The sequence below is a fragment of the Pleurodeles waltl genome, chromosome 2_1 (assembly GCF_031143425.1).
Source record: "Pleurodeles waltl isolate 20211129_DDA chromosome 2_1, aPleWal1.hap1.20221129, whole genome shotgun sequence".
In the NCBI taxonomy this organism is placed as follows: Eukaryota; Metazoa; Chordata; class Amphibia; order Caudata; family Salamandridae; genus Pleurodeles; species Pleurodeles waltl.
The window spans coordinates 365,279,946-365,306,775 of record NC_090438.1 but is presented as its reverse complement, the minus strand read 5'-3'; the positions used below and the strand labels follow the sequence as shown (position 1 = coordinate 365,306,775).

Here is a 26,830-nt window from a genome sequence, read left to right as displayed (position 1 = left end):
AACTACAGGTGTTATTGGAATGGATGAAGGGACAGTTCTGGAGCCGGGCACTTCATCCGGGTCAATGTCGGGGAGAGTAAAATCCTCAATTTCGGCTTGATTGACCCTCCTCAGGAGGGGGGAAGCGGAAACAACTACTGAAATCACCCTATCACTAGTGCCCTCCTTCATCATGTAATTTAAATCATCACCCAGTATGGAGCCTTGGGCGGGATCTGGAGTGGTATTATTGTTGGACCCGAGAGAATTCCCCACCTTAGCCGCCAATTTCTCACAAGGATTCTTTTGAAGGAATGGAAGAATAGAATTAAAACTTTTTGCATTTAGATGCTGGACGCCCTTGTTTCTTAAGGGGTTCGATTTGGTATTTTTTTTACAATGCCGACTAAGAAATGACCTGCTCCTTCTTATTCGTTTAGAAGTCATTCTAATTAATTCCAATTCTTTTACTCCTTTTCTGATTTATTCTACTTTATTCTAGTTTATTCCTGAGACCACACTCCAGCCAGACCAGTTTTTCTATCAAGAAAATTATTTAGTGATCCACCAGGACCAAGGGTGATACTGGATGCAATTTTTTCCTGTTACACACTCTCTGGGTCTAAAAAGGCTCAGTCCACAAACAGTCCACGAACCTCAGGCGCCCATTCTGTAGTACTGCATACAGGCTGTGGCACAGCACAAAAAGGGCAAAGTAAGGTAAAGCAGGGTGAGGGAGAGCGGAGCCGGGCCAAAAGGAAAGAGGTACAGAGAAGAGAAAGGGAGTGGACCCAGTAATGAACAACAGTAACTAAATGTCAGATAACAGGCTCTCTTGAAGACCCGACACCCCCAGCACTCCTGACCTGCTAACCTGAATACTTTGCACTAATGGTTCCTGGATACTTCCACCTGTGCCGAGCAGGCAGAATCCCTTGTGTGCTCGAAGGGAAGGGGTGGGGATGGGTTTCTCTCCTTCTTTTCCCCACCCAAGACTCCCAGGTTCCCCCTATTCCAAGGGTTGGGATAGATGAGGGGGGCAATCGTCCTTCCTGTGATGACTTGTGGCTTTTTCTCCACAGCCGCTACACAACTGCTGTTCTTGTCTTTTCCGAGAGCGAGAGAAAGGAGCGACTGTCCTTCCCACTTTACTGCGTCCTGCGGCGGTGTCTTCACAGCACCACCGCAGCTCACGCCGTCCTCTCTCGGGTGCTGCCGCCGCTTACTGCTCTCTCTTTCCCCTTAAATCTCTGTGGGAGGAACAAGGACCATACACCTCCCTGTGCCTCCGCGACGACTCCGCGGCTCCTCGCTGCTCCTTGCAGCACTTCACTGATGCACCGGAGCTCCGCAGCCCACAGCCACTGCTGCAATGCTCCGCTCTTCCTCCGCCCCCACCTCGCACACACGGCTGCCGAAATCAGTCTGGATCAGTCAGTCTGTGCACTTCACCAATGCTAACATGTGGTAAAGTGTTTGTGTCCTCTCCTTAAAACATGTTACTATGGACTTACACCTGATCGGCACATTTCATTTGCTTATACGTCCCTACTATATAGTTCTATATGTATCCAAGACCTGTAAATTAAATTATACCAGTAGGCCTGTAGCAATCAATGTGCCACCTTCTTACAGTAGACAGCTAAACATGTCTCAGGCCTGTTACTGCAGCCTGTAGTGCAGTTTGAACAGCCAACCTGACCTGGCAAAATAAACTTTATGACACCCCTAAGACAGGCCCTAAAAGCCCAAAGGGCAGGGTGCATGTTCTAGCAAATGTGTTTTTGTCTACTGTAATTCCTATCTCGCCAATTGGGTTACCTTAATTAATTTAATAAGTGCTAACTTTTGATTGGAAACAGTTAAGGGTATCAAGTTTGGACTTGAATGATTTGTATTTTAAAATCACTTTTAATTGTAACGTTGGATTTTAGGTCACAATTCTGAAAATGACACTTTTAGACAGACAGTTGCATTTTCCTGCCCTAACTCTTTGCTACATGCTGCCTGTGTCCTGGGTCACAGGGCTGTGAATAGCTTGACAGTTGGCCTTTGTGTATTTTTCCCAGACATTGAGATAAAGGGGGACTAGGTGTTAGCAGGATGGGTGCAGTAGGGCTTTTCCCTGCCCCACTTACAAAGGGCTGCCTCCAGCACACTCACAAAGAAACCTGATGCCAGTCTGTCATCACCCCAGACTTCTTGCAGCCTTGGCAGGGGAGGGAAGAACTTCTAGAACCAGATATGGGGGTAGCCTGGATGTCACTCCCACTTCAAAGACTGACAGCAGTTATAAATATTGGACCTGATAGAACCACCTCTCAGTACACACCTGAACCTGTTGAAGACATCAGAAGGACTGCCCTGTACTCCAGAGGCCAGAGCCTTGCTGCTTGAAGGAGAGAGAACCATCTACTTGAATCCAAGACCACCAGAGTGACAAAGGGCTAGTTGGTTGGCCTCCTCTGTAAGCTACAGGGTCTTCACAAGCTCCAGAAATTTGGAGCCTTGTACGTGGGCTCTAATGGAGTGAAACCTAACTCCCCAGATGGTGCTCTCCACAGGCTCTGGACCCTTGGAAGTGGAGTTAGAGGTGCTACACCTTCCTAACCCTAATATGTGGGACTTAAAAATGTTTTCACCAAAATTTGCCAGAAGAACCAACACAAGACTTGGATCTACTTGCCAGGCAATCCATCCAACGTGCATCGCTGTGCCCTGGTTTTGCTGTAGCTCTCACTATGTTCTTCTCCACAGCAGCAAATCTTGTTCATCGAGAGCTCCGAGCGACAGTATCTGGCCTTGTGGAGCCTTCTTAGGCTACTGCTTGCAGCTTTTTCCTGGTGGAGGATTTCATCTTCCAAAAAGTTGTCTAAGTTCAAAAGTAAAAATCATCACTGGGCTCAATGGCAGTAGGCTCCCATTTGATTACGACAACCTCCTTAGCCTGGGAATCTTGCTTCTCCCACTCAGGCTTTTTCCTGCCATCATCAACAGCTTCACTGAGACCTCATCCGCGCTCTCTGGTGACAACAACTCATCCTTGGATACTGTCTGCTAACTTGCCACACTGAACTCTACCTTCTCCAGGACTTTTCTTCAAAATTTGATTTTCTTGTGTTGTGTTTTTACTTTATTACTGTTTGTGGGGTGCATAGTACTTAATGCAGTGCCTCTAAGTTAAACCTGACTGCTTTTGTGCTAAGCTACCAGAGGTTTAGGTACAGGTTAATTTAGTGACTTTTGAGGTTCATCTTAACAAGGTTTTTGTTTTTCTATTACAGTATGCTTCTCAAGCTACAGTGATTCTGTATTTTTTTCTTCTTTGAGGTGTCAATAAGCTTCTTCTATATGATCTGCTGGAGGTAGAGATTTGCGCCTTATTTCCTACTCATTTGTTAACTGTTGGAAATGGCAGTTTTTGCAGGATTATCTCCAAACCTTTTGCCTCTGACCTCCTGTTTTTGACTGTATGCTGCATTTTGTTTTGGTAGGCTTTAGGGCTCTGTGCACTTTATCACTACTGATGAGTGTTTAAGTGCAAGTGCTCTCTGTCTAACTTGTATTAGTGATTGGTTTTTCCATGACTGGCATATTTGATTTATTGGTAGATCCTAATAAAGTGCACTATGTGTGCCCAGGGTCTGTAAATTAAATGCTACTAGTGGGCCTGCAGCACTGATTGTGCCACCCACATGAACAGCACTGTAAACGTCTCAGACCTACCACTGCAGTGTCTGTGCGTGCAGTTTTAAATTGCCATTTCAACCTGACAAGTGCACCCACTTGCCAGGCCCAAACCTTCCCATTTACTACATGTATGTCACCCCTAAAGTAGACCCAAAGGGCATGGTGCAGTGTATGTTAAAGGTAGGACACGTAATGGTGTGTTTTACATGTCCTGATAGTGAAATACTGCTAATTGTGGTTCTCACTATTGCAAAGCCAATGTCTCCTGTAGGGTAACATGGTAATTGTCTTGAAATATCTTTTAAGCGTAAAATCCCATTGGGAGCAGATAGAGTTAGGGAGTTTGGGGTCTCTGATCTCACAATTTAAAAATACATATTTTGATGAAGTTAGTTTTCGAATTGTGAGTTTGAAAATGCCACTTTTAGAAAGTGGGCATTTTCTTGCTTAACCATTCTGTGCCTCTGTCTGTCTGCTGAATACCTGTCTGGGTCAGGTTGACAGTTGGGCTGTTTGTGTATTCACTCTAGACAGTAACACAGAGGGAGCTGAGGCTTACCCTACATATCCTGATGGTCCATCACCAGGCTGATGGGTCTTCCTGAGCTAGAGTGGTTGGAGGAGCTGACACTTGCACCTGAATAAGGCTGTGCCTGTCCTCACACATAGCAGTCTCCAACCCCCTGGTGTGTGTCTGGGGCAAGGGCAAGAAAAGTGCACTCCAAAGACTTCTCTTTGAAGTTTGTCTACTTAAAATACAGAAATGGGTTTAAGTACTGGACCTCTGACACCACAAAGTTAGAATCCTTCTGGCCTGAGGACATTCTGCCAGAAAGAAGAGCTGGATGCTGTAGGAGGGATTGCCACTCTTCCTGTTGCTTTGCTGTGCTGGCCTGCTGCTTGCTGCTTCTGGGAGTGAAAGGACTAGACTTTGCTTTCTACATCCTACTTCTAAAAGTTCTCCAAGGGCTTGGACTGAATGTGCCTCCTGCTAATAAGTCTCAGGAACGTCAATGACTTTTGTCTGCCAGTGCTGTAACTCTCTTGCTGAGAGTGCAGACTTGCCAAGTGGTGCCAAATCCAGTTCCTGGGCCCTTGGGAGTAAGTTCTGGTGCAATCAAGAAGAAACCAAGAACAGCGACTTTAGAGCGACTTTGGAACCGGCGCTGCTGTCGAACTCTGCACCGGAGCCATTGTCCCCACTGAGTGCACCAACTGCGACCACTGCCGCAGACCTGAGGCTGCCGCAGCACCTCCGAAGTCCCATCACAGCGCAAATCCAGAGAGCCATGTCATCAACTTCTGTGGCACCCGACTCTGACTCTGCTGCAGCACCTGTTACCCCGTGGTGTGATCGCGACACCGCAAAGTTGACGCCTCATGTTTTGACCTGGTGGATTCATCAACCCCGCCTTTTCGTAAGGACCTCACACCTCGCTGCCAACTCCGCATCTCTTCCCTTGCAACTGTAAGGAACAAACACTTCACCTCCCCTGCCTAGCAATAAGGAACCAATGCCGCACCGGTTCCAGCAACGCTTCTCCGCTCCAACTCCATGCAATGTCTTTGTTTCCTCCTCGTCTTCCAACGTACTGTACCTGGGGTCCATGTGACTCCATATCTGACGGAGACTTCTAGTTGCAGATTCCTTAACTTAGAATTTTCCCCCAGGCGCCAGACTGGATCCGGAGATTTTTTCTTTGAGAAATACCCTTGTGCATCGGTAGGTGGTGTCGGTTGACTCCGCAGGCGTCGTGGTCGTCGTGATGACGTCGGGAGTAGTACATAGGGTACACCGCCCTCCCACAGTGAGGTTAGTTTTTTGTGTGCGAACTTTGGTTCGTCGAGGATGTCCCCAAAGACCGGGTTCAAACCTTGCGAGGACTGCCATTGGACGATGTCGTTGACAGATCCTCATTGCGTTTGTCTGTGGTGCCTTGAGCGCAACCACGACCCGAAGTTGTGCTCAGAGTGTCGGGCCATGCACCCGAAGGATTTGAGGGAGCGGTCCCTAAAGCTAATGGTGGCCCGGCACTCGACTCTGCGTAGGTCCCGGTCTCGCTCAAGAGGAAGGTCTCGAGATCGGTTGCGGAGTCATCACAACTCGTCTTCTTCTAAATCCTCGGGTCAAGGTAAGAAGAAGAAGTCGAAGAAGTCCCATCGCTTTCCGACTTCGCCCCGTCGCTCGGCTGAAGCAACGCGGGAAGAGCGTCCATGCACTAGGCCTCCGTCCTTGGAGCCTGCGTCTGGGTCGGCTTCGCGCTTCACTTAGTTTTGTCGGAGCGACCTCCGCCCAACTAAAAGAGTTTTACGAGGCCATGCACCTCATATTTGGGCGGGCCGACCCCGATACGGTGCCTTCGGGCCCAAGGGGTTCGGCAGAGGGGCCTTTGGGTTCCGCGCCGGCGGCTTTGGCCCCAGCCACCGAGGTCACCGGATCCGTACGCGGTTCACACCAGCGCCGGTCGTACCCTCGAGACCTTCCCCGGTGCGGGTCGATTGACAACGCTCCCGACGTCGGTGGTGCCCACTATCGTCATCGACCCAATTCTTATCCCTGATGAGCCGGCTCCAGTTGGGCCTATTCGCCCCAGGTCGGATTCGGACCCTTTTTCCTATGGTTACGAATATGGGGAGGAATTTGAGGGGTCCCTGGATCCTTATGAATACCAGGATGACCCTGCTATGGACTTGGCACAGGATTTGGGCGAAACCAGTGGTCTGGATACTTCTCCTGATGCTGGCATGCTGTCCCCTCCTACTGTGGCTATGGCGGAGGGAGCAACATGGTATGGCAGTCAGTAGGGCAGTTGAGGTCCTCGGCCTTGAGCTTCCTACTGTAGAGCTCAGGTCTAATCTCCTGATGGAGGTGGTTCAGCCTGGGGCTTCTACTTCAGAACCCATTTTACCATTTAGTGAGGCCCTCACCGATGTCCTTTTGGGTACATGGTCCAAACCCAACACAGGGGCTCCTGTGAATTGGAGAATCACACGCCACCATCGGCCCACTCCGAATGACCCTAAATTCCTGTCCCAACACCCCATGCCTGAGAGTCTTGTTATCCAGGCTTCCTCTTCTTCAGGCACGTTCCCTTCCGCTCCCCCGATAGGGAATCCAAAAGGCTGGAACAGTTTGGCAAGAAGTTGTTTTCTTCCTCCAGTCTAGCACTGCGGTCTGTGAACAATGCATGCCGTTTGGGCCGTTGTACCCACTCCCTGTGGGATACGGTTGTGCAAGTCCTGACGCAGATACCGGAGGAGGCACATGCTATTGTCTCCCAAGCAGTGAACGATGGGAGAGACGCGGCAAAGTTCACAATCCGTTGTGGGCTGGATACGACTGACTCTCTGGGCAGATCGATTGCAACAACAGTGGCCTTACGGCGCCATGCCTGGTTACACACTTCTGGTTCCTCTGGAGATGTCAAATAGTCACTCATGGACATGCCCTTTGATGGTACCGTCTCTTCGGAAACAAAGCAGACTTGGCCTTGGAGAGATTCAAGGATTCCCGGGCTACGGCTCGGTCCCTCGGTCTTTCCTCGGCCTCTCGCCCTCCACAATCCACTTTTTGCCCCTGTCGTGGCCACGGAAGGGCCGCTCTGTCGTGTCCTCCACACAGCCACGGTGCCACGCATGCAAGCCAGCCTATGCGTGGCCGGGGACGCAGAATCCCACGTGGCCATGGGACAGGGAACCAGAGGTCTCTCCAGTCCCCCTTTGCCCCTGCTGCAACCTCCAAGCCCTCCTAGTCCGTCCCCTCACTCGCGCCCAGTTGGTGGCAGGATTTGCCATCACCTGCCCCACTGGGAACATATCACCACGGACGGGTGGGTTTTGCAGATCATTTGGAAGGGCTACACCATCCCTTTCGAATCTTCTCCACCACACATGCCACCATCCTTCCATCACCTTCTGGACGGTCATTTAACGCTTCTCCGTCAGGAAGGCGCGGCTCTCTTGGCCAAGGGAGCTAAAGAAAAGGTCCCTGTGCCAGAAGTAGGTCGTGGTTGTTATTCCCGCTACTTTCTGATACCAAAGAAGGACAAGGGCTTACATCCTGTCCCAGACCTTCGGGACCTGAACTACTTCCTCAAGAAGGAGAAATTCAAGATGCTCACCCTGACTCAGGTTCTGTCTGCCTTAGACCCAGGAGACTGGATGGTAACGTTGGACTTGCCGGACGCTTAGTTCCACATCCCCATCCTGCCTGCCCACAGACGTTACCTACGATTCGTGGTAGGTCACGAGCACTTTCAGTTTACCCTTCAGCCTTACCAGTGCCCCTCGGGTGTTCAAGAAAGTGATGGCGCTGGTTGCAGATCATCTGCGCAGGTTAGGGGTCTCAGTCTTCCCCTACCTCGACGACTGTTGAAGGCGAACTTGCCCCAAACAGTTGTCTCCCACCTTCAGACAATGGCGAACCTCCTGCACACGCTGGGGTTCACTATAAATTTGCAGAAGTCACCCCTGACTACCTTTCAGACGCTCCCTTTCATTGGAGCTGTTCTGGACACAGTGCAGTTTTGGGCTTATCCTCCTGAAAACGAGTCCAAGACATTCAGGCTATGATTCCGATCTTTCAGCCTCGGTCTTGGGTTTCGGTGAGACTGACTCTGAGGCTGCTGGGCCTCCTGGCCTCCTGCATCCTGCTAGTAACACATGCCAGATGGCATATGCAGGCTCTGCAGTGGGACCTGAAGTTCCAGTGGGCGCAGCAACAGGGGAATCTCTCCGACATGGTACAGACCTCGGAGTGGACTGCGAAAGACCTGCAGTGGTGGCTTTCGAATCCAAATTGGGTCAGCGTCAGATCCCTCTCCCTTCCCCAACCAGATCTCTCTATAGTGACAGATGCGTCCCTTCTGGGTTGGGGTGGCCACATGGGAGAGGCGGAGATAAGAGGCCTCTGGTCTCCGGCGGAGTCGGGGCTCCATATAAATCTGCTGGAGCTCCGGGCGATCAGGCTTGCGTTGAAAGCATTTCTTCCCTCTCTCAAAGGAAAAGTTGCGCAGTGTTCACGGACAATACTACCGCCATGTGGTACTCCAACAAACAGGGTGGGGTAGGGTCCTGGACCCTTTGTCAGGAGGCACTACACCTCTGGACATGGCTGGAACATCAGGGCATTACCCTGATGGTTCAACATCCGGCGGGCTCCCTCAACGCCAGAGCGGACAAACTCAGCCGTGGACACACATTCGATCACACATGGCGTCTCCATCCGGAGGTGGTGCAAGGTCTCTTTCAGCAGTGGGGAGAGCCTTGGTTAGATCTGTTCACCTCCGCAGAGAACGTGCAATGTCAGCTGTTTTGCACGTTGGAGTTTCCAAGGCGGCACTTGCTCGGAGACGGTTTTTGTCTCGAGTGGAGCTCCGGCCTCCTTTACGCCTTCCCGTCTGTCCCTCTTCTGCCCAGAGTTCAAGAAAATCAGGAACGACCGGGCCCAAGTCATCTTGGTGGCTCCGGACTGGGCTCGAATAGTGAGGTATCCAGAGCTATTGAGCATGTCCATCGATCTTCCACTCAGACTGCCTCTTCGGGCGGATATTCTGTCACAGCAACAGGGGATGGTTCTGCACCCAAACCTGTCCAACCTCCGCCTTCATGCGTGGAGATTGAGCGGCAACAGTTGATGGCTTTTGCCCTTCCACCCGAAGTCTGCAATGTTATCTTGGCAGCCAGGCGTCCATTTACTAAAACTATATACGCCTGTCGTTGCAATAAATTTGTGTCATGGTGTACCAACAAATCTGTTGATCCCCTTTCTGCCCCTCTGTTAGAGGTTCTTCTGTTCATTCTTTCATTAGCCCAGCAGGGCTCTGCTTTGGGCACCCTTAAAGGGTATTTATCTGCCATTTCCGCCTTTCTTAGGCTACCTGATCAGCCCTCACTCTTTATATCTCCTATTGTGAGTAGGTTCCAAAAAGAGCTCACCCACTTATTTCCTCCCACTCCATTTATCATGCCCCAGTGGGATCTTAATCTTGTACTTATTTATTTGATGTGTACCCCCTTTGAGCCAATGCATAATTATCCTCACCTTCAAAACTGTCTTTCTGGTCGCTATCACCTCTGTTCGCAGGGCGAGTGAGCTTCAGGCCCTTTCTTCAAAACCTCCATACTTGTCTGTACACCCTGACAAAGTAGTGCTACACACTAGAGCTTCCTTCCTTCCTAAGGTGGTTACACTGTTTCATGTAGGCCAGTCCATCACTTTGCCTACCTTCTATGCACCCCCACATCCTTCCCATGAGGAGGAGAGACTCCACCGTCTGGACCCAAAAAGAGCTTTGGCCTTCTACCTCAATCGTACTAAAGATTTCCGGGTGGAAGATAAACTCTTCGTTGGCTATGTGGGTGCGAAAAAAGGGAAGGCGGTGCAAAAGCGTACCATCTCTCGATGGGTGCTTCTTTGCAACAAAATGTGCTACGCTTTGGCTAAAAAGCAACCTCCTGAAGGCTTGCATGCTCATTCCACCAGAGCATTTGCTGCTTCCACTGCAGTAGCATTCAGAGTTCCTGTCCTGGAAATCTGTCAGGCAGCTACGTGGGCATACCTGCACAAGTTTGCCAAGCATTACTGCCTGGATAGTCAGGTCCGTCGAGACGGCTACTTTGGTCGTACGGTCCTGCAGGACTTTTTAGTATGATCTTGGTTCGCAGCCCACCATCGAGGAGGGCATTGCTTGGTTATCTATTCTAAGGTAAGGAATCTGCAACTAGAAGTCTCTATCAGATGTACAAGTTACTTACCTTCGGTAGAAAAATATCTGGTAGAGACATATTCTAGTTGCAGATTCCTTACGGCCCACCCATCCTCCCTGCTTGCGAACTGATTTCGAGGGACAGGTATTCCCCTTTCAGGTCCTTAGCTCTGGTGCACCAATCTCAGTGTTCTTAGCGGCTCTGCGCTCTGGCGTGGAAAGTCGTTAAAAGAAACTGACGTCACTGCGCGAGGGCGGCGTCTATGTACTACTCCCGACATCATCACGGCGACTACGACGCCTGTGGAATTGACCGACGCGCAAGGGTATTGCTCGAAGAAAAAATCTCCGGATCCAGTCTGACGCCTGGGGGAAAATTCTAAGGTAAGGAATCTGCAACTATAATATGTCTCTACCAGATATTTCGTTACCAAAGGTAAGTAACTTGTACGACAGGCCGGCACTCCCTCGCGAGTGACGTTGGACTGTTGGAAACTACTCCGTCAAGACGTGGTGGTAGCCCCATTTGGAGCTATTGTGTTTCTAAGTGCAGTACTGCAATACATCTTGAACAATGTGTATCTTTGCTTGTGTATGTTGGATTTTTGTTGTTTTAGTCTTATTTTATTCAGATAATTATTGTTTATTTGTCTAAAATGGTGTGGAGTACTTTGTGGTGTTTTCACTGTGTTAATGTGTATATGTATAACTACTTTACACATTGCCTCTGAGATAAGCTTGACTGCTTGTGCCAGGCTGCCGAGGGGGAGGGCAGGGGTTATCTTAGCTGTGTGACTCTCTTACCATGACTAGAGTGAGGGTCCCTACTTGGACAGGGTGCAAACCACTGCCAGTTAGAGACACCATTTCTAAAACTGGTGATTAGCAGCGAGGATGGGACTTGTATTTTTACTTTACATACAGTGATTGATGTGCACTACTTCCATATCACGGACCATTACACCCCAACATAATGGTGTGATTTTTCTCTTTTTGCAACTTTTGAGTTTGGTTCACAATGTTGTTGCAGTCTGGTGAGCCATCAGTTGGAGTTGCAGAGTTGGTGTTTGAGGGTGGAGACCTATTTGGTGCCTTAGCTCAAAAAGTTCTTCAAGGAGCTCAAATGTTCTATTAAAGGCCTCACTGACGAGGAGAAGCTGCAAAAGGTGCTGATGGCCGTGGTTGGCAGCAAAGGAGTCTGATGAGCACACAGGAGAGGAAAATGCTATTGTGGAGGAGCAAAACCTGCATGAGGATTTGATAGAGACTCAGGATCTGCCTGGAACGAGAGCACCTTCCAGGGCAAGCAGCAGATGTGTTGGTGTTGAAAGTACGACTAACTCCCCTGAAACATCAATAAGTGAATCGGATGCAGAACTAAGTGAAGGAGAAGGAATGTCCACGACTATCAGAAGAACAACTTTTTTTTAGACGAAATGACATTGATCTATATGGATCAGAGAACACCCAGAGGCAGAGGTCAAACACGAGGATTAGGAAGAAAATTTGTAGCAGAACGGTGAAACATCGGAAAACAAGAAGGGGACCATTAAAGAAGAAGGGGTTACCCATTGAGAAGCAAACAAAAGAACTAGAACTACCACAATCAGAACAGAATGGAAATCTGATTGTTAATTTTTCAAATCATAAATTGACACAAGAAAAAAGGACTGTTTTAAATAAAGGATTAACATTCTGTCCTGAAATGCATTATGACTATGTGGAAACCAGACTAGGTTTGAACAAATTTGTGCAGAAATTAAAATTGGCTAAATTCTTTGCCAAAAATGCTCCCAAGGAGGGATTGAGCAATGAAAATGAAACAACGAGCTCGAATCTAATCATCCAACAAAAATTTGATATTATGACAGCTGATGACCTGATGCACAATCTTGAAGATCATGAGATCTCGGAAACCCAAGTCTTAGATGAATTAGAGATCAATACAGGAGGACACTGCCACACAGACTTCAAGCCTAAATCAACATTTTGTCCGGTATTATCACCAGGGAATAGGATGGACACATTCCATGACCTGGTGATTGAAGAACTAGATAGAGTGGAAAAGATCCAAAACGGCAAAATAGAAAATATCACTTTGCAGGAACGTAAGGCACTTAAGGAACTTATGGAAAACAAAAATTTGGAAATAAAACCAGGCGACAAGGGGGGCGATATAGTGATTATGGAAAAGCAACAATACAAGGATGAAGCGTACCGGCAGTTAAATGAAAAAAAACACTATTTAAAATTGGAAAAGAACCCTATAAATGAGCTAAACTTGGATCTGAACCAATATTTGGATAGATGGCAAAAGGAGGGTCTGTTAAATGACGGTGAAAGAGCGTTTCTGAAAAATTAGTCCTATTGTACCCACCATATACTTTCTTCCGAAGATACATAAGTCTGGACAAGCCGCCAGGACGTCCGATAATCTCCAGTTGTGGATCATTGTATGAAAATGTTTCAACTTGTGGACCACTTTTTGTCCCCGATGGTACAGAGTTTTAGTTCTTATATAAAGGATACAGGTGATTTTTTTGAGAATCTTAGCTGGCATTGGATGGGATGAGGGGTACAAGTTAATCACCATTGACGTGGTATCCTTATACGCATCCATCAGTCATGAAATAGGGCTTAAAGCGGTACACTTTTTTTTACAACATCGTGATATGAATAAGTTGAAACATTCACAAATGTTATTGAAAATTATTGATCTATGCCTGAAGAATAACATATTTTTGTTCAATCACCAAATTTATGCTCAGATCTGCGGGACATCGATGGGTATGTCCTTTTCATCCAGCTATGCGAACCTCACCATGGGTTGGTGGGAAAAGCATGTAGCATTGGGAGAAGACAATGAAGAATTTGCAGAAAAAGCAATAATTGGTTAAGATATATAGACGATCTTTTTATTGTTTGGAATGGAACAGAGAAGGGATTCATGCAATATTTTTAAAAATTTAACCAAAATGAAATTGACCTACAATTTACATATAACATGAGTACCAATTGTGTCCAATTTTGGGACGTGAAGGTATACATAGAAAACAACCAAATTGAGACAACCTTATTTCAGAGGGCAGCCTCAACGAACAGTACATTGCATGGAGACAGCTTTCATCCAATATCGCTCAAAAAGAGCATACCATATCGGGAATTTATTAAGATTAAACAAAACTGCTCCACCGAACAAGAAATGGAACAAAAGTTTATTGAAACCAGACAGAGATTCATTCAGAGAAAATATAAATATAAAGATATAAGATCTGGAGAATTAAAAGAGTAATCTCGGACAAGAGAGGAGTTACTAAATAAACCAATGACTAATACACCAAAGAATGAATCTATTATAATCATCTAATCTTGAACATCCTTAATAGATACTGGGATGTGATAAGAAAGGATCCAGATGTTGGTAAAGTGATGGGAGACAAACCAATGGTAACTTATAAAAAGGTACCGTCCTTACAAGATTTATTGGTCAACAGTCATTTTCAGATGAACAAACAGCCAAATTGGCTAACAGCTCAAGCAACTGGTTTTGTATGCTGTGGTAAGTGCAAAGCATGTCGCATAGGGACAAACATGAAAGAATTCCTGGATTATCATGGTAACAAGTTAATTAGTAATAAAAGGATCACTTGCAATACAAGCTGTGTGGTCTATATAATTGAATGTCCCTGTGGACTACGCTACGTGGGCAGTACAATCTGCCCCCTCAAAAAATGTATCTTAGAACATATCAGAGCTGTGCAAAATAAGGGTCTGACTTATGCCATGGCCAAACATTTGATGATACATGATGAAGCCAGTTGGACAGACATGAAATCCTTTGGAATTACAAGTATTGACAGTAATGAGAGGGGAGGAGTCCGAGAGTTGAAACTAAGACGGTTGGAATCACGATTTATAATACAGTTAAGAACCAAGAGCCCGAGGAGTCTCAGTGGGGATGAGGAACTTCACTATCACTTATAATCCAAGATACAATAACATATATAGCATTATATATATTATATAGATATACAACTGTTTACAATAGAATATGAATGGATACACTTGGTAACAACTAGAACATTCACAAACATGTGTTATTGATAGAATAACAAAGTGGAAATTAGAATAACATCTACAGATAGTGAAGGAACTCTAATACTTATGACTAATAGTGGTTCAATGAGTGAATCCCGTATAGCAGAATTACTGTCAAAAACAACTAACATCATGTTAAAGCATAGGTTCTCCTTTCTGGGTTCTATTTACAGACTTTTAAATGTGGACAAACATGCTTTCTGGAAATCTTTGCATAGATGTGGGTTTATATTTCATTTTTTTAAATATTGTGAGTTGTGATATCCTTTCATTTGAAGAATTAGTTTTTAAAGTCACTACTTGTTCCAGAATGCCCTAGAGTGGTTGATAGGGCAGAGACTATAAATAATAGACATTGAAAATACACTTAGACACCATGAACAAGACCAGCAGGTCGAAACGCGTCGATGGTGATGTTTGGTGATTTATAGGACTGCAGTTAAAAAAGCATAATAACTCTCCTGGAGTGCAGCGTCACAGTTGCTATCAGCTGATTGTTTTGAACATATTTTGGAGGAAAGGTCTATTCCTCACGACTGCACCAGCATTGAATGCATGCCATAAGGAGGATCGTTTTTTATATATATATATATATATATATATATATATATATATATGTATATATATATATATGTGTGTGTGTATATATATATATATATATATATATATATATATATATATATATATATATATAAATAAATATATTTATATATGTGTATATATATATAAATAATAATTTAATGGAATTTAAATTAGGATATGCCAAATTTGAGTAAATTCCTTTGCGGAAATTACACTGAGTTACTGAGAAATCACGCAAAATTATGTGAAATAGCAATTTGGCATTCTGCGTTTTCCAGCACAAAAAGAATCCTTGTGTCTATTTTGGATATAAGTAAGCATTTTGTGCTGAAAAAGTGCAAAATTTCATGTGACATGAACAACATCCGCTCACATTCTATTCTTTCACATTGTTTCTGTGCTCCTGCAATTGTTTTTTCACCAGACTGATAAACCAGTTATGAAAGGTGGCGTAATCTGGCTTTGATCTCATATGTGTCTGTAGATACACATACTCTGCACACTTCTGCCATCTTGGGTTGGGTCCGGAAGGTTGCAGTTCTTTTTTTTTTCTTTGAAAAGTCTTTTAAAGCACGAGGTACAGTGACTCCTCTTGTTGCTGGGGATTGACTCCATTGTTAGATTGTTTTCTTCTGCTGTCTGGTCTGGTTGTGTTTTCATCAAGTCTTTTAGGCCTCTTCCATTCAGGAAACCTTCCCAGTTCTTCAGTATGGTTCATCGAACGTGTATTTTCCTTCCTTTGCATTACGGGGCCAAAGAAACTCTCAATTGGATCAACAAGTTTCGATTAAGGTCCTCCGAGCCGCCGTTTTCTATACTCTATCTCCTCAAGAATGAACTCCTAATGGAACAGACTCCATTCCGTTATTATCCTAAGTGCCATTCCAAATTCCCGCAGAACTACCAGAACCAGGTCTGCAACCTCTGCCTGTTGCCGAAACACAAAGAGGATGACTGCGAGGCCTACCAGTCTTTCCGAAAGAAGAAGACCTTGTGAGACTGGAGAGCCCACTGTCGCGAGATGCAGCAGCACGAAATTGAGGACACACCGCATATTTTCGGACTCCAAGACACCATGTTCGAGCCGTCACAAGAGCAAGAACTTCCCGTGGCCTCAGCTGCTGAGGAAGAGGCTTTTTCAATCGAAGATTCGGAGGTCGACACTGTCCTCGAAATGTAGCAAATTCCTCCGGCTCAACCAACAGTGAGTAAAAGCCTCTGTGCTTCAACCAAAATGTCCATCAGTATGGAAGCGAAGGCTTCTGGGCCGCCACTGCCTTCAGGTCATGGCAGGCACTGAAAAACTCACTTGGACGCCATGCCACCGACCTTCGCTCCAAAAAGCAGACCAAAGCCTTTAACTTCAATACCGAGCCGAATACCACCAGCCTCGGCACCAAAAGCTTCCACATCCACTCTGCACCAACTGTTTCGGCATCGAAACAATTTGTGCCTGCCTCGGCACCGACAGCTTCAGCACCGAAAGTCAAGAGCGCCTCTGCATCGAAAGGACTAGAAATACCTACAGCCTTGAGCCTATCCTACATAAAATGAAGCAGCAGCTCCATGCTAAGCAATCTCAGCCCCAAACGGGGCGAGTTTTAGTTAAAGCTGTTGTCATTACTCCTTCCAAACAACAGTTTTATTTTCAAGAGGCACTTGATACATCTACGTCTCCCGCCAAGCAAAAAAGAATGGATAGAGACTCGGTTGAGATTCACCACCCATGCCTACAACCCCACAACCAATCACTCCACCTCCACCACCTACTCCTTCATCTCAAGGAGACCTTCTTGACATCACTCATCAGGGCTTACGACATTCATTCCATCACAATCCGGCCACAGGGTATGATAATGTGCCTTTGTGTACAGACACAGACCTTTGGTCTCAATACAATATTGACCCATTTGTAGACACTTAAACAGATGTTCACCCAGCTAGACCATCCCCACCGGACGATACTAGTTCTTTTTTAGGAACTTATTGGGAGGGGCGCCACATACCATCAAGTACCCCTTCACAAAGAACCCATTGAAGATGACGTTCTTTTTGCGACACTTACAACATCTCGTAAAGCCACACAGTATTTGCCCATGCTTAAAGGCATGATGAGGCATGCGGACAATATTTTTTCAGGACCCTACTAGGACACCTGTAATCACTCCGCATGTGCTGAAAAAATATAAGTCTCCCCCATCTGATCTCGTTTTTATCATAGATCAGATTCCAACAGACTCTTTAGTGGTCTCTAATGCCAGAAAAATAGCCAACTTACAAGCTGCTCATGATGCTCCACCTCCTGACAAGGAGAGCAAGCTCATTGATGCCTCTGTCAATCGTGTTGCTGCTCAGGCTGCCAGTCATTGGCGTATCGCCAATCCAGAAGGACTTCTTGCTAGATATGATCATGCTTGCTTGGGTGAAATAGAGTAGCTCCTTCAGTACCTTACAGGAGCACAGGAAAAGAGCACAAGAAAGTGTGAGTGATGGTCAATTAATATCCAACACTTCAATTTGCTGTACATTAAACTCAGCTTATACAGCAGCAAGAAGGATAAACACCAGTATCTTCTTACGCCGGCATGTGGCTAAGCATTTCCGGGTTTAAACAAGAGGTACAGCAGACAATTTTAAACGTATTGTAAGATAAGGAACATCTTTTCGGCCCACGTGTAGGTCGGGCTCTTAAAAAGATGAATAAGGATAATGAAGTGGCCAAGCCCTTGGGGCGCTCCGAACCCCTGCCTCACGTGGTTCTTTTCATAGGCCTCACTATAAAGCGCCCTCAAACTCCTGCACAAGAAACTTCATTATCATACCACAAAGGTCAATCCCATACATCCTTCCAGAGAAGATTTTACAAAGGTTCCTATAAAGGAAACAATTATAGAGGTAGGGGAAAACAACCTCCCCTAGAACCTCCTCCACTGCCCCCAAGCAGTGGCTCTCTTCAACTTCCCTCTGATTATCGAACACCTGTCGGAGGATGACTTCAGCTCTTTCTCCAACACTTGCAAAATATCACAACAGACCAATGGATGTTGGATGTTATACAACATGGTTACTTTCTGGAGCTCAATTCCACACCTCCTAAATTCTCCCTTACACTTGCAGACTTTCACAGGAAAATATCACTCTCCTCAAACAGGAAGTGCAGGCTTTACCAGCCAGAGGAGTGAAAGGGCCAGTTTCCCTACACCATCAGGGAACAGTATTTTCACTATACTTTCTCATACCAAAAAAAAGGAAGCTCCTTAAAATCTAAACTAGATCTCAGACCCATAAATCATTACATGTTACCAGAACATTTTCACATGACACAGTTAGAGATGGAATCCCACTGCTTCAACAGGGTGACTTTTTTTTCATCTGCGCTGGATTTAAAGGACGCCTACGTTCATATTCCTATATACACAGCACATCACAAATACCTCAGTTTTGTGAGAGCAGGGCAGCACTACCAATTCAAAGTCATCCCATCTGGGGTCACAACAGCACCAAAGGGGTTCACGAAATGCCTCACAGTTGTTGCAGCTCACTTGCACAGGTAGAAAATCCATGTCTTCCCATACTTAGACGACTGGCTCATCAAAGCTAGTACCCTCAATCAATGCTTGCATCATACTCAAGTCACAATATACTTAACTTGATCACCTAGGTTTCACAATCAATTTCCAAAAGTCACTTCTAAATCCACTTCAAATACAACCGTCTCTAGGAGCCATTCTCAACACAGAGTTGGGAATAGCCTGCCCAAATGCAACAAGAATACAACATTTTCAGGCGCAGCTCTCTCATTTTCGTCCCAATCACCCAGTCACAGTAAGATCTGACATGAGACTTCTTGGAATAAAGGCTTCTTGCATTGCCATTGTACCACATTCCCATCTTCACATGCGTCTGTTGCAGGAACGTCTGCAGTGGTAGAACAAAACCAATCTTGTATAGGGGTGGCCTTTTCTGGACCCTATTTCACAGATCATCTTGACAACGGACCCCTCTCAGACAGGCTGGGGTGCTCATATCCAGAACCTCGTAGTCCAGGATCTTTGGGATCGCACACATCAGGACTTACATATGAACTATAGAGTTGCTAGCTGTTTAACTAGCATTCAAAGCATTTGTAATTCATATTATCAGCAAAGTAGTTATCATACACACAGAAAACATGACAACCATGTGTTATGTGCAAAAACAGGTGAGGGGCACATTCTTTACAGCTATCTAGTCTTTCACAGAAGTTGTCACTGGGCCATTTGCCACAACAGCTTCATGTTAGCGGAACACCTCCCAGGAGCACACAACAATGTTGCCACCTCCTCAGCAGGTTGTTGCAACAAGTCCACGAGTACAGACTCCACCCTTGAGTTTTACTACCTTACTTCCAAAAGTGACAGTTCCCAAATTCCTATTCACAACAAAACGAAATACAAAATGCCCACAGTCTCAGTCCACGGGCAATGCTCATTGGATGAATTGGTAATGGATATATGCTTACACTTTTCCTCCTCTTTCTTTCCTTCAATATCTCGTTCGGAAACTCAGGCAAATGTCTGAAGTTGATTCTGGTGGTACCCACATGGGCCAGACAACCATGGTTCACCACTCTGTTAGAACTGCTGGTGGTTCCTCACAAGAAGCTTTCCTTCCACTCCTCCACTCGGACCATCTCACTCAGAACCATGGTCAGATCAGGCACCCAAATCCCAAGGAGTTGAATCTTTCAATTTGGCTCCTGAAGTCAGAGAGTTTGGATATCTAAACCTACCTGAAGAATGTATGGAGAGGAGGCACGTAAACCAACTACTAGAGCATGTTATGCAGCAACGTGGAAACGCTTCATTCACTATTGCATTTCTAAAAACTTGGACCTCTTCAATGTGTTGGTACAAAATGTCATTTTGTACCTCCTTCATTTGCAGAAAGCAAACTTAGCATACACTTCCATAAGGTTACACCTAGCAGCTATCGCTTCTTACCTTAAAAACAGACAGCATTCTAATCTTTTTTAAATCTATGTCATTGAATCTTTTATGAAACGGCTTAAAACAGTGATGCCAAAATTACCCCCACTGTCTTCTCGGAACCTTAATGTGGTGCTCACGGGCCGATCTTTTGAACCACTTCAATTATGTGCTTTGCAATTTCCATCATGGAAAGTGGCCTTTTGTAGTCGCAATCACTTCCCCTAGACGTGTAAGTGAGCTCTAGTTACTAACATTGCAAGAACACTTTTTCAAAATATGCAAGGATGAGGTGGTTCTATATTCCAATCCAAAGTTTTTACCAAAAGTGGTATCTCAATTTCATCTCAACTATACTATCTTTTTTCCGCAACATGATACTGTTGCTGAAAGAGCCCTCCACACTTTAGATGTGCAAAGAGCGCTTATGTTCTGCATTGATAGAACTAAAACCTTTAGAAAAACAGAACAACTTTTTGTTGCCATCTCTCTACCACGCAAAGGCAACCCAATTACCAAATCCAGTATAGCAAGGTGGATTGTCAAATGTATCCAAACTTGTTAATCAAAAGCCAAAAGGCCACTACCTATTCTCTCTAGAGCACATTCCACTCGCAAGACAAGGTGCATCTATGGCCTTCTGAGGTAACATTCCCATAGCTGAAGTATGTAAGACAGCTACATGGACAACACCACACATTTTCACTAAACATTATTGTGTGGATGTTTTTTCACGCCAGCCAGCTAATGTAGGCCACGCAGTGCTGTATACTCTCTTCCAAAACACTACAACACCCACAGGTCAGCCACCGCTTTGGGGAGGCACTGCTTACAGTCAGAGCATGTGTATCTTCAGCCACACATGCCATCAAGCGGGAAATGTTACTTACCCAGTAAGCATCTGTTTGTGGCATGTAGTGCTATGGATTTGCATGCACCCACCGACCTCCCCTGGCTGTTAGTCTTTCATACATGTTCACATGCATGGACATTTCATTTCTTTTACCTTTACACTACACTTTACAACCACCTGCGTGAAAACAGTTTAACAATGGAGTCGATGCGCATTGCCAGCAAGAGGAGGAGTCACTGTACCTCAGGACTCTAAAGACTTTTCAAAGAAAAACAACTTGCAACCTTTTGGACCCAGCACTAAATGGCAAGTATGCTGAGCATGTGAATCTACAGCACTACATGCCACAAACAGATGCTTACTGGGTAAGTAACATTGTCCTTATTTTACATAGCAAGCTTGCTGCAAAATCCCCAAAAAGTTGTGCGATTACACCAGCCTGATTGAAATTGTGCCAGGGCCGAATTCAAAGGTACGAAAGTACAGTTAGTCAAATCTTTTCTTTTATCAGGGTGCGATAGTCTTGGTTACAGTTGCATACAATTCTGTTTTGTTAAATGTAGAAACACACGTTTCCTAAACCACAAATTGATTTATGTTACAGAAAACAGAGGTCATTGACATTGAAGAAAGCGATGGGACAAGCAATTCAGAAGTGGAACAAATGCGTTCTCTCCTGGAGTTTAAGGTACTTTGAATCCATTATTCTTTTTACTGAGTGCCAGTGAGCTTGTAGCTCAAAGGCTTTTAGCAACTATGTATGCCCATTTCAATGCTGTTGTATTCGTGAATGCAGATGTTTTCTGATACTTCATTATGAATGGAGCTGTTGACTTTTTTGGCTGGTGCAAATTCCTTTTCTCCAAACGTGCTATGTCTATAGCCTTCCCTAAAAATCTAATTTTTACTTAATTGTGGGTGAGAAGTCGGAAACAAAATAGGAGCCAATTATACCATAATACCCTCTGCTGTTCAGAGAGCTACATTAAAAGACCCTAAGTTAACAATTACTAAACTCATTGAAACTTATTAAATCATAAACTATCTGTCTGTTAGTAATACACTCCTTCATTTGCCTTTTCAATACTTCTTATCCACAGTAGAGATATATAGATGAGCCAGCCTAACACAAAATTTTGTAACGTTCAAATTGCTTGTAGCAGCGCCAACTAAAAGAAAGTTAAACAAGACTGAAAAATCAAAGCTAGAGCGCTAATCCATAGACTATGGATTTATAAGCGTAGAAGAGACTAATCTTTATTAGTTCATTTAAATAGCATAGTTATTGGTTTGTGTTAAGGAAAACTGCTGTAGAGAGTAAGACCTTAGGAGAAGAAGGCATTTTCCCTCATTTGCAGATATTTGTTTGTGTTTTTTTATTAATGATGATCAACAACCTTGCTGTTTCAGTCCAGATTTTGACTGTTCCTCGTGGGTTTACCAGCATGCGGAAGAATAGTTAATGTAGATAATTGGAGTCTTTACAGTAAAATACAGATCAATGTTGCTAAGTAACGTTCATGTGAGTCGAGTGAATTTGATTAGCCGGTTTGTTTGGCTTTTTTGGGGTGTTGTCCTTTCATTTCCTTTGAGCAAGAGTCAAGGAGCAGGTCCGTTGTCTGTCTCTGGACCCAAGACTGTTTTTGGACAAAGCAGTACTCTAGCCCTATCTGAAGGTTGGTAAATCTGTTTCGATCTCGTCAGCAAGTGAACAGTATTTCGGGTTTTAAACCCTAATGGATAAAAACGTGCTGCTATATAGATCTGTAGTAAGAGAAACAGAGACTGATGTTTGTATCCAGGACTGGCTATCTACTAAATATTTATTGTTCCTTGCTGAAATGTCGATGGGTGGCAGGTTAATGAGGGTATTTTGCTGTATCCTGTAATGTGTCTTGACATTCTTATTGCCTTTTTAAGGCATTCCATGCATGTGCGCAAGGTTCTGTCATGGAATGCTGAATCATTGTTAATTACCTTTTGAGTATTTTGGCAGTTACTGGTTCCCTCAGCTGCTAGCACCATTAAACGATTTTCTTTTACCACACATGTCTCTGTATGTCAATTCTGGCAATGCTATTCCACCAGAAGATCAATTATAGAATATTATGGGGCCAAAACACACTAATTCTTAAGAAAACATTTTCTGAAGATTTGTCAACCTTGCTAGGCAAGTAAAAAAAAAAAAAAAAACTTTCTACACAACCTAGGTCCTAACTATAACTACCTAGCGTGGCAAAGCCTCTAAATTTTATATATATATGTTCGATGGCATGTGTAGCTGCAGATACACATGCTGTGCACAGTCCGCCGTCTGGTGTTGGGCTCGGAGTGTTACAAGTTGTTTTTCTTCGAAGAAGTCTTTTCGAGTCACGAGACCGAGGGACTCCTCCCCTTTCGGTTCCATTGCGCATGGGCGTCGACTCCATCTTAGATTGTTTTTTTTCCGCCATCGGGTTCAGACGTGTTCCTTTTCGCTCCGTGTTTCGGGTCGGAAAGTTAGTTAGAATCTCGGAAAAAATCGTCGGTATTGTTTCGTTCGGTATCGGGTTAGTTAGCACAAATCGACACCGAATCTTGAAGAGCTCCGGTGGTAATTTCAATCCCCTGTCGGGGCCTGGTCGGCCCGACCGTGTGCGACTTCAAGACTGATGGAACGGACCCCGTTCCGATTCTGTCCTAAATGCCATAATAAATATCCTTATACGGATCAACATTTGGTCTGTAACTTGTGCCTGTCCCCCGAGCACAAGGAGAATACGTGCGAAGCCTGTCGCGCGTTTCGGTCGAGGAAAACGCTCAGAGACCGAAGAGCCAGGAGATTGCAGATGGCGTCCACGCCGACAGGACAACAACGGTTCGAGGAGGAAGAAGAAGAAACTTTCTCCATCCACGAGTCGGATTCCGAAGAACTCGACGCCGAAGAAACATCAACCGTGAGTAAGACGTCGAAACAAAAAGCTCACGAAAAGACTGACAAAGCCCAGGGGACGCCACCGCCAACAGGCCATGGCTTAACCCGAAAAGTAGGTGACCGTCCATCGGCACCGAAAAAGGGCGGGCTGGTGCCGAAGTCATCCGACTCCGGTCGAGATTCAGGCACGCAGCACTCTCGGGCCCGAGGGAGTGGCGCAGAAAACATTCGGCACCGAGACAGCGGCACCGAGATTGGTCGGCACCAAGAGGGCACGACGCAGAAAAAAAAAAAGATTTTGTCGGAGCCGAAAAAATCAGTTGAACAGGTTTCGGTGCCGAAACATCCAGTATCCGAACCGAAAATCAGTTCCTACTCAGAGGAACAAGGACTGTCCTCTCAAATGAAAAAACACAGATTTGAAGAGGAATTACAAACAATAGAGCCAGATCACACGCAAAAGCGGCTCTTTATTCAAAAAGATACTGGGAGGATCAGCACTCTTCCCCCAATCAAAATCAAAAGGAAACTTGCCTTCCAACAAGGAGACAAGCAACCACAAGCAAAGGTGGTGAAGAAAGTAACTCCACCACCTTCTCCACCACCATCAACTCATGCATCACCGGCGCAAACTCCACCATTAACACACTCGCCAGCTCATACCACAATGAGCCAGGATGATCCAGATGCATGGGACCTCTACGACGCCCCAGTATCAGACAATAGCCCAGAGTCGTACCCAACTAAACCGTCACCACCTGAGGATAGTACGTCATATGCACAGGTGGTCGCTAGGGCAGCCGAATTCCATAATGTATCACTACATTCGGAGCCTATTGAGGATGACTTCCTCTTTAACACCCTGTCCTCCACCCATAGCCATTATCATAGCCTTCCCATGCTCCCAGGGATGCTAAGGCACTCAAAACAAATATTTCAGGAGCCAGTTAAAGGCAGAGCTATAACTCCAAGGGTGGAGAAAAAATATAAGGCACCACCCACAGACCCTATATTTATTACAACACAACTGACACCGGACTCAGTAGTTGTGGGGGCAGCTCGTAAGAGAGCCAACTCGCATACATCAGGCGACGCACCACCTCCGGACAAGGAGAGCCGCAAATTTGATGCAGCGGGAAAAAGGGTTGCAGCACAAGCAGCAAATCAGTGGCGTATCGCCAACTCGCAAGCACTCTTGGCGAGATACGACAGGGCTCATTGGGATGAAATGCAACATCTCATTGAACACCTACCCAAAGAGCTCCAAAAAAGAGCGCAACAGGTGGTGGAAGAGGGACAAAGTATCTCGAACAATCAGATACGGTCTTCCATGGATGCAGCGGATACAGCTGCACGGACAATAAACACTGCAGTCACAATAAGGAGACACGCATGGCTGCGCACATCTTGGTTCAAACCTGAAATACAACAGGCTGTGCTCAATATGCCGTTTAATGAACAGCAATTGTTTGGACCAGAGGTGGACACTGCCATTGAAAAACTAAAAAAGGACACCGATACAGCCAAAGCCATGGGCGCACTGTACTCCCCGCAGAGCAGAGGCACATTTCGGAAAACACCTTTTAGGGGAGGGTTTCGAGGTCAACCCACAGAAACCAACACCTCACAAACAAGACCACCTACCTACCAGGGACAATATCAAAGGGGAGGTTTTCGGGGACAATACAGAGGAGGCCAATTCCCAAGAAATCGGGGAAAATTTCAAGGTCCCAAAACCCCTCAAAATAAACAGTGATTCACAAGTCACACAACCCCTTCACACAACACCAGTGGGGGGAAGACTAAGCCAGTTCTACAAATCTTGGGAGGAAATAACAACAGACACTTGGGTCTTAGCAATTATCCAGCATGGTTATTGCATAGAATTTCTCCAATTCCCTCCAAACGTCCCACCGAAAACACACAATATGTCAAAACAGCATATAGATCTTCTAGGACTAGAAGTTCAAGCATTACTGCAAAAGGACGCAATAGAATTAGTACCAAGTCTACAGAAAAACACAGGAGTTTACTCACTGTACTTTCTAATACCAAAAAAGGACAAAACTCTGAGACCAATACTAGATCTCAGAACACTAAATACCTACATCAAATCAGACCACTTTCACATGGTCACATTACAAGACGTAATCCCACTGCTCAAACAGCAAGACTACATGACAACATTAGACCTAAAAGATGCGTATTTCCATATACCGATACATCCTTCACACAGGAAATACCTAAGGTTCGTATTCAAAGGAATACATTACCAATTCAAAGTGTTGCCATTCGGAATAACAACCGCGCCAAGAGTCTTTACAAAATGCCTAGCAGTAGTAGCTGCACATATCAGAAGGCAGCAAATACACGTGTTCCCTTACTTAGACGACTGGTTAATCAAAACCAACACGCTAACAAAGTGTTCATATCACACAAAGTATGTCATACAGACCCTTCACAAGCTAGGTTTCTCCATCAACTATGCAAAGTCACACCTTTTGCCGCGCCAAACACAGCAATACTTAGGAGCGACAATCAACACAACAGAAGGGATAGCCACTCCATGTCCACAAAGGGTTCAAACATTTCACAAGGTAATACAGGCCATGTATCCAACACAAAAGATACAAGCAAAAATGGTATTAAAACTCCTAGGCATGATGTCTTCATGCATAGCCATTGTCCCAAACGCAAGGTTACACATGCGGCCCTTACAACAGTGCCTAGCATCACAATGGTCACATGCACAGGGTCAACTTCTAGATCTGGTGTTGATAGACCGCCAAACATACATCTCGCTTCTTTGGTGGAACAGTACAAATTTAAACAAAGGGCGGCCTTTCCAAGACCCAGTGCCACAATACGTCATAACAACCGATGCTTCCATGACAGGGTGGGGAGCACACCTCAATCAACACAGCATCCAAGGACAATGGGACATACATCAAAGGCAGTTTCACATAAATCACCTAGAACTGTTAGCAGTATTTCTAGCGCTAAAAGCATTTCAGCCCATGATAACCCACAAATACATTCT

The 26,830-nt window shown here is 45.3% G+C and overlaps 1 protein-coding gene across 2 annotated transcripts in view; it reads left to right on the top strand.

Moving 5' to 3' along the window:
* The window catches only part of HDX (highly divergent homeobox), a 307,184-nt gene that overhangs the window by 190,235 nt on the left and 90,119 nt on the right, over positions 1-26,830 (top strand). For both annotated transcript variants that reach the window (XM_069212603.1, XM_069212610.1), the window contains one exon: positions 21,481-21,564. In XM_069212603.1, the coding sequence (XP_069068704.1) occupies positions 21,481-21,564 (84 nt within the window). The remainder of the gene's footprint in view (positions 1-21,480; positions 21,565-26,830) is intronic.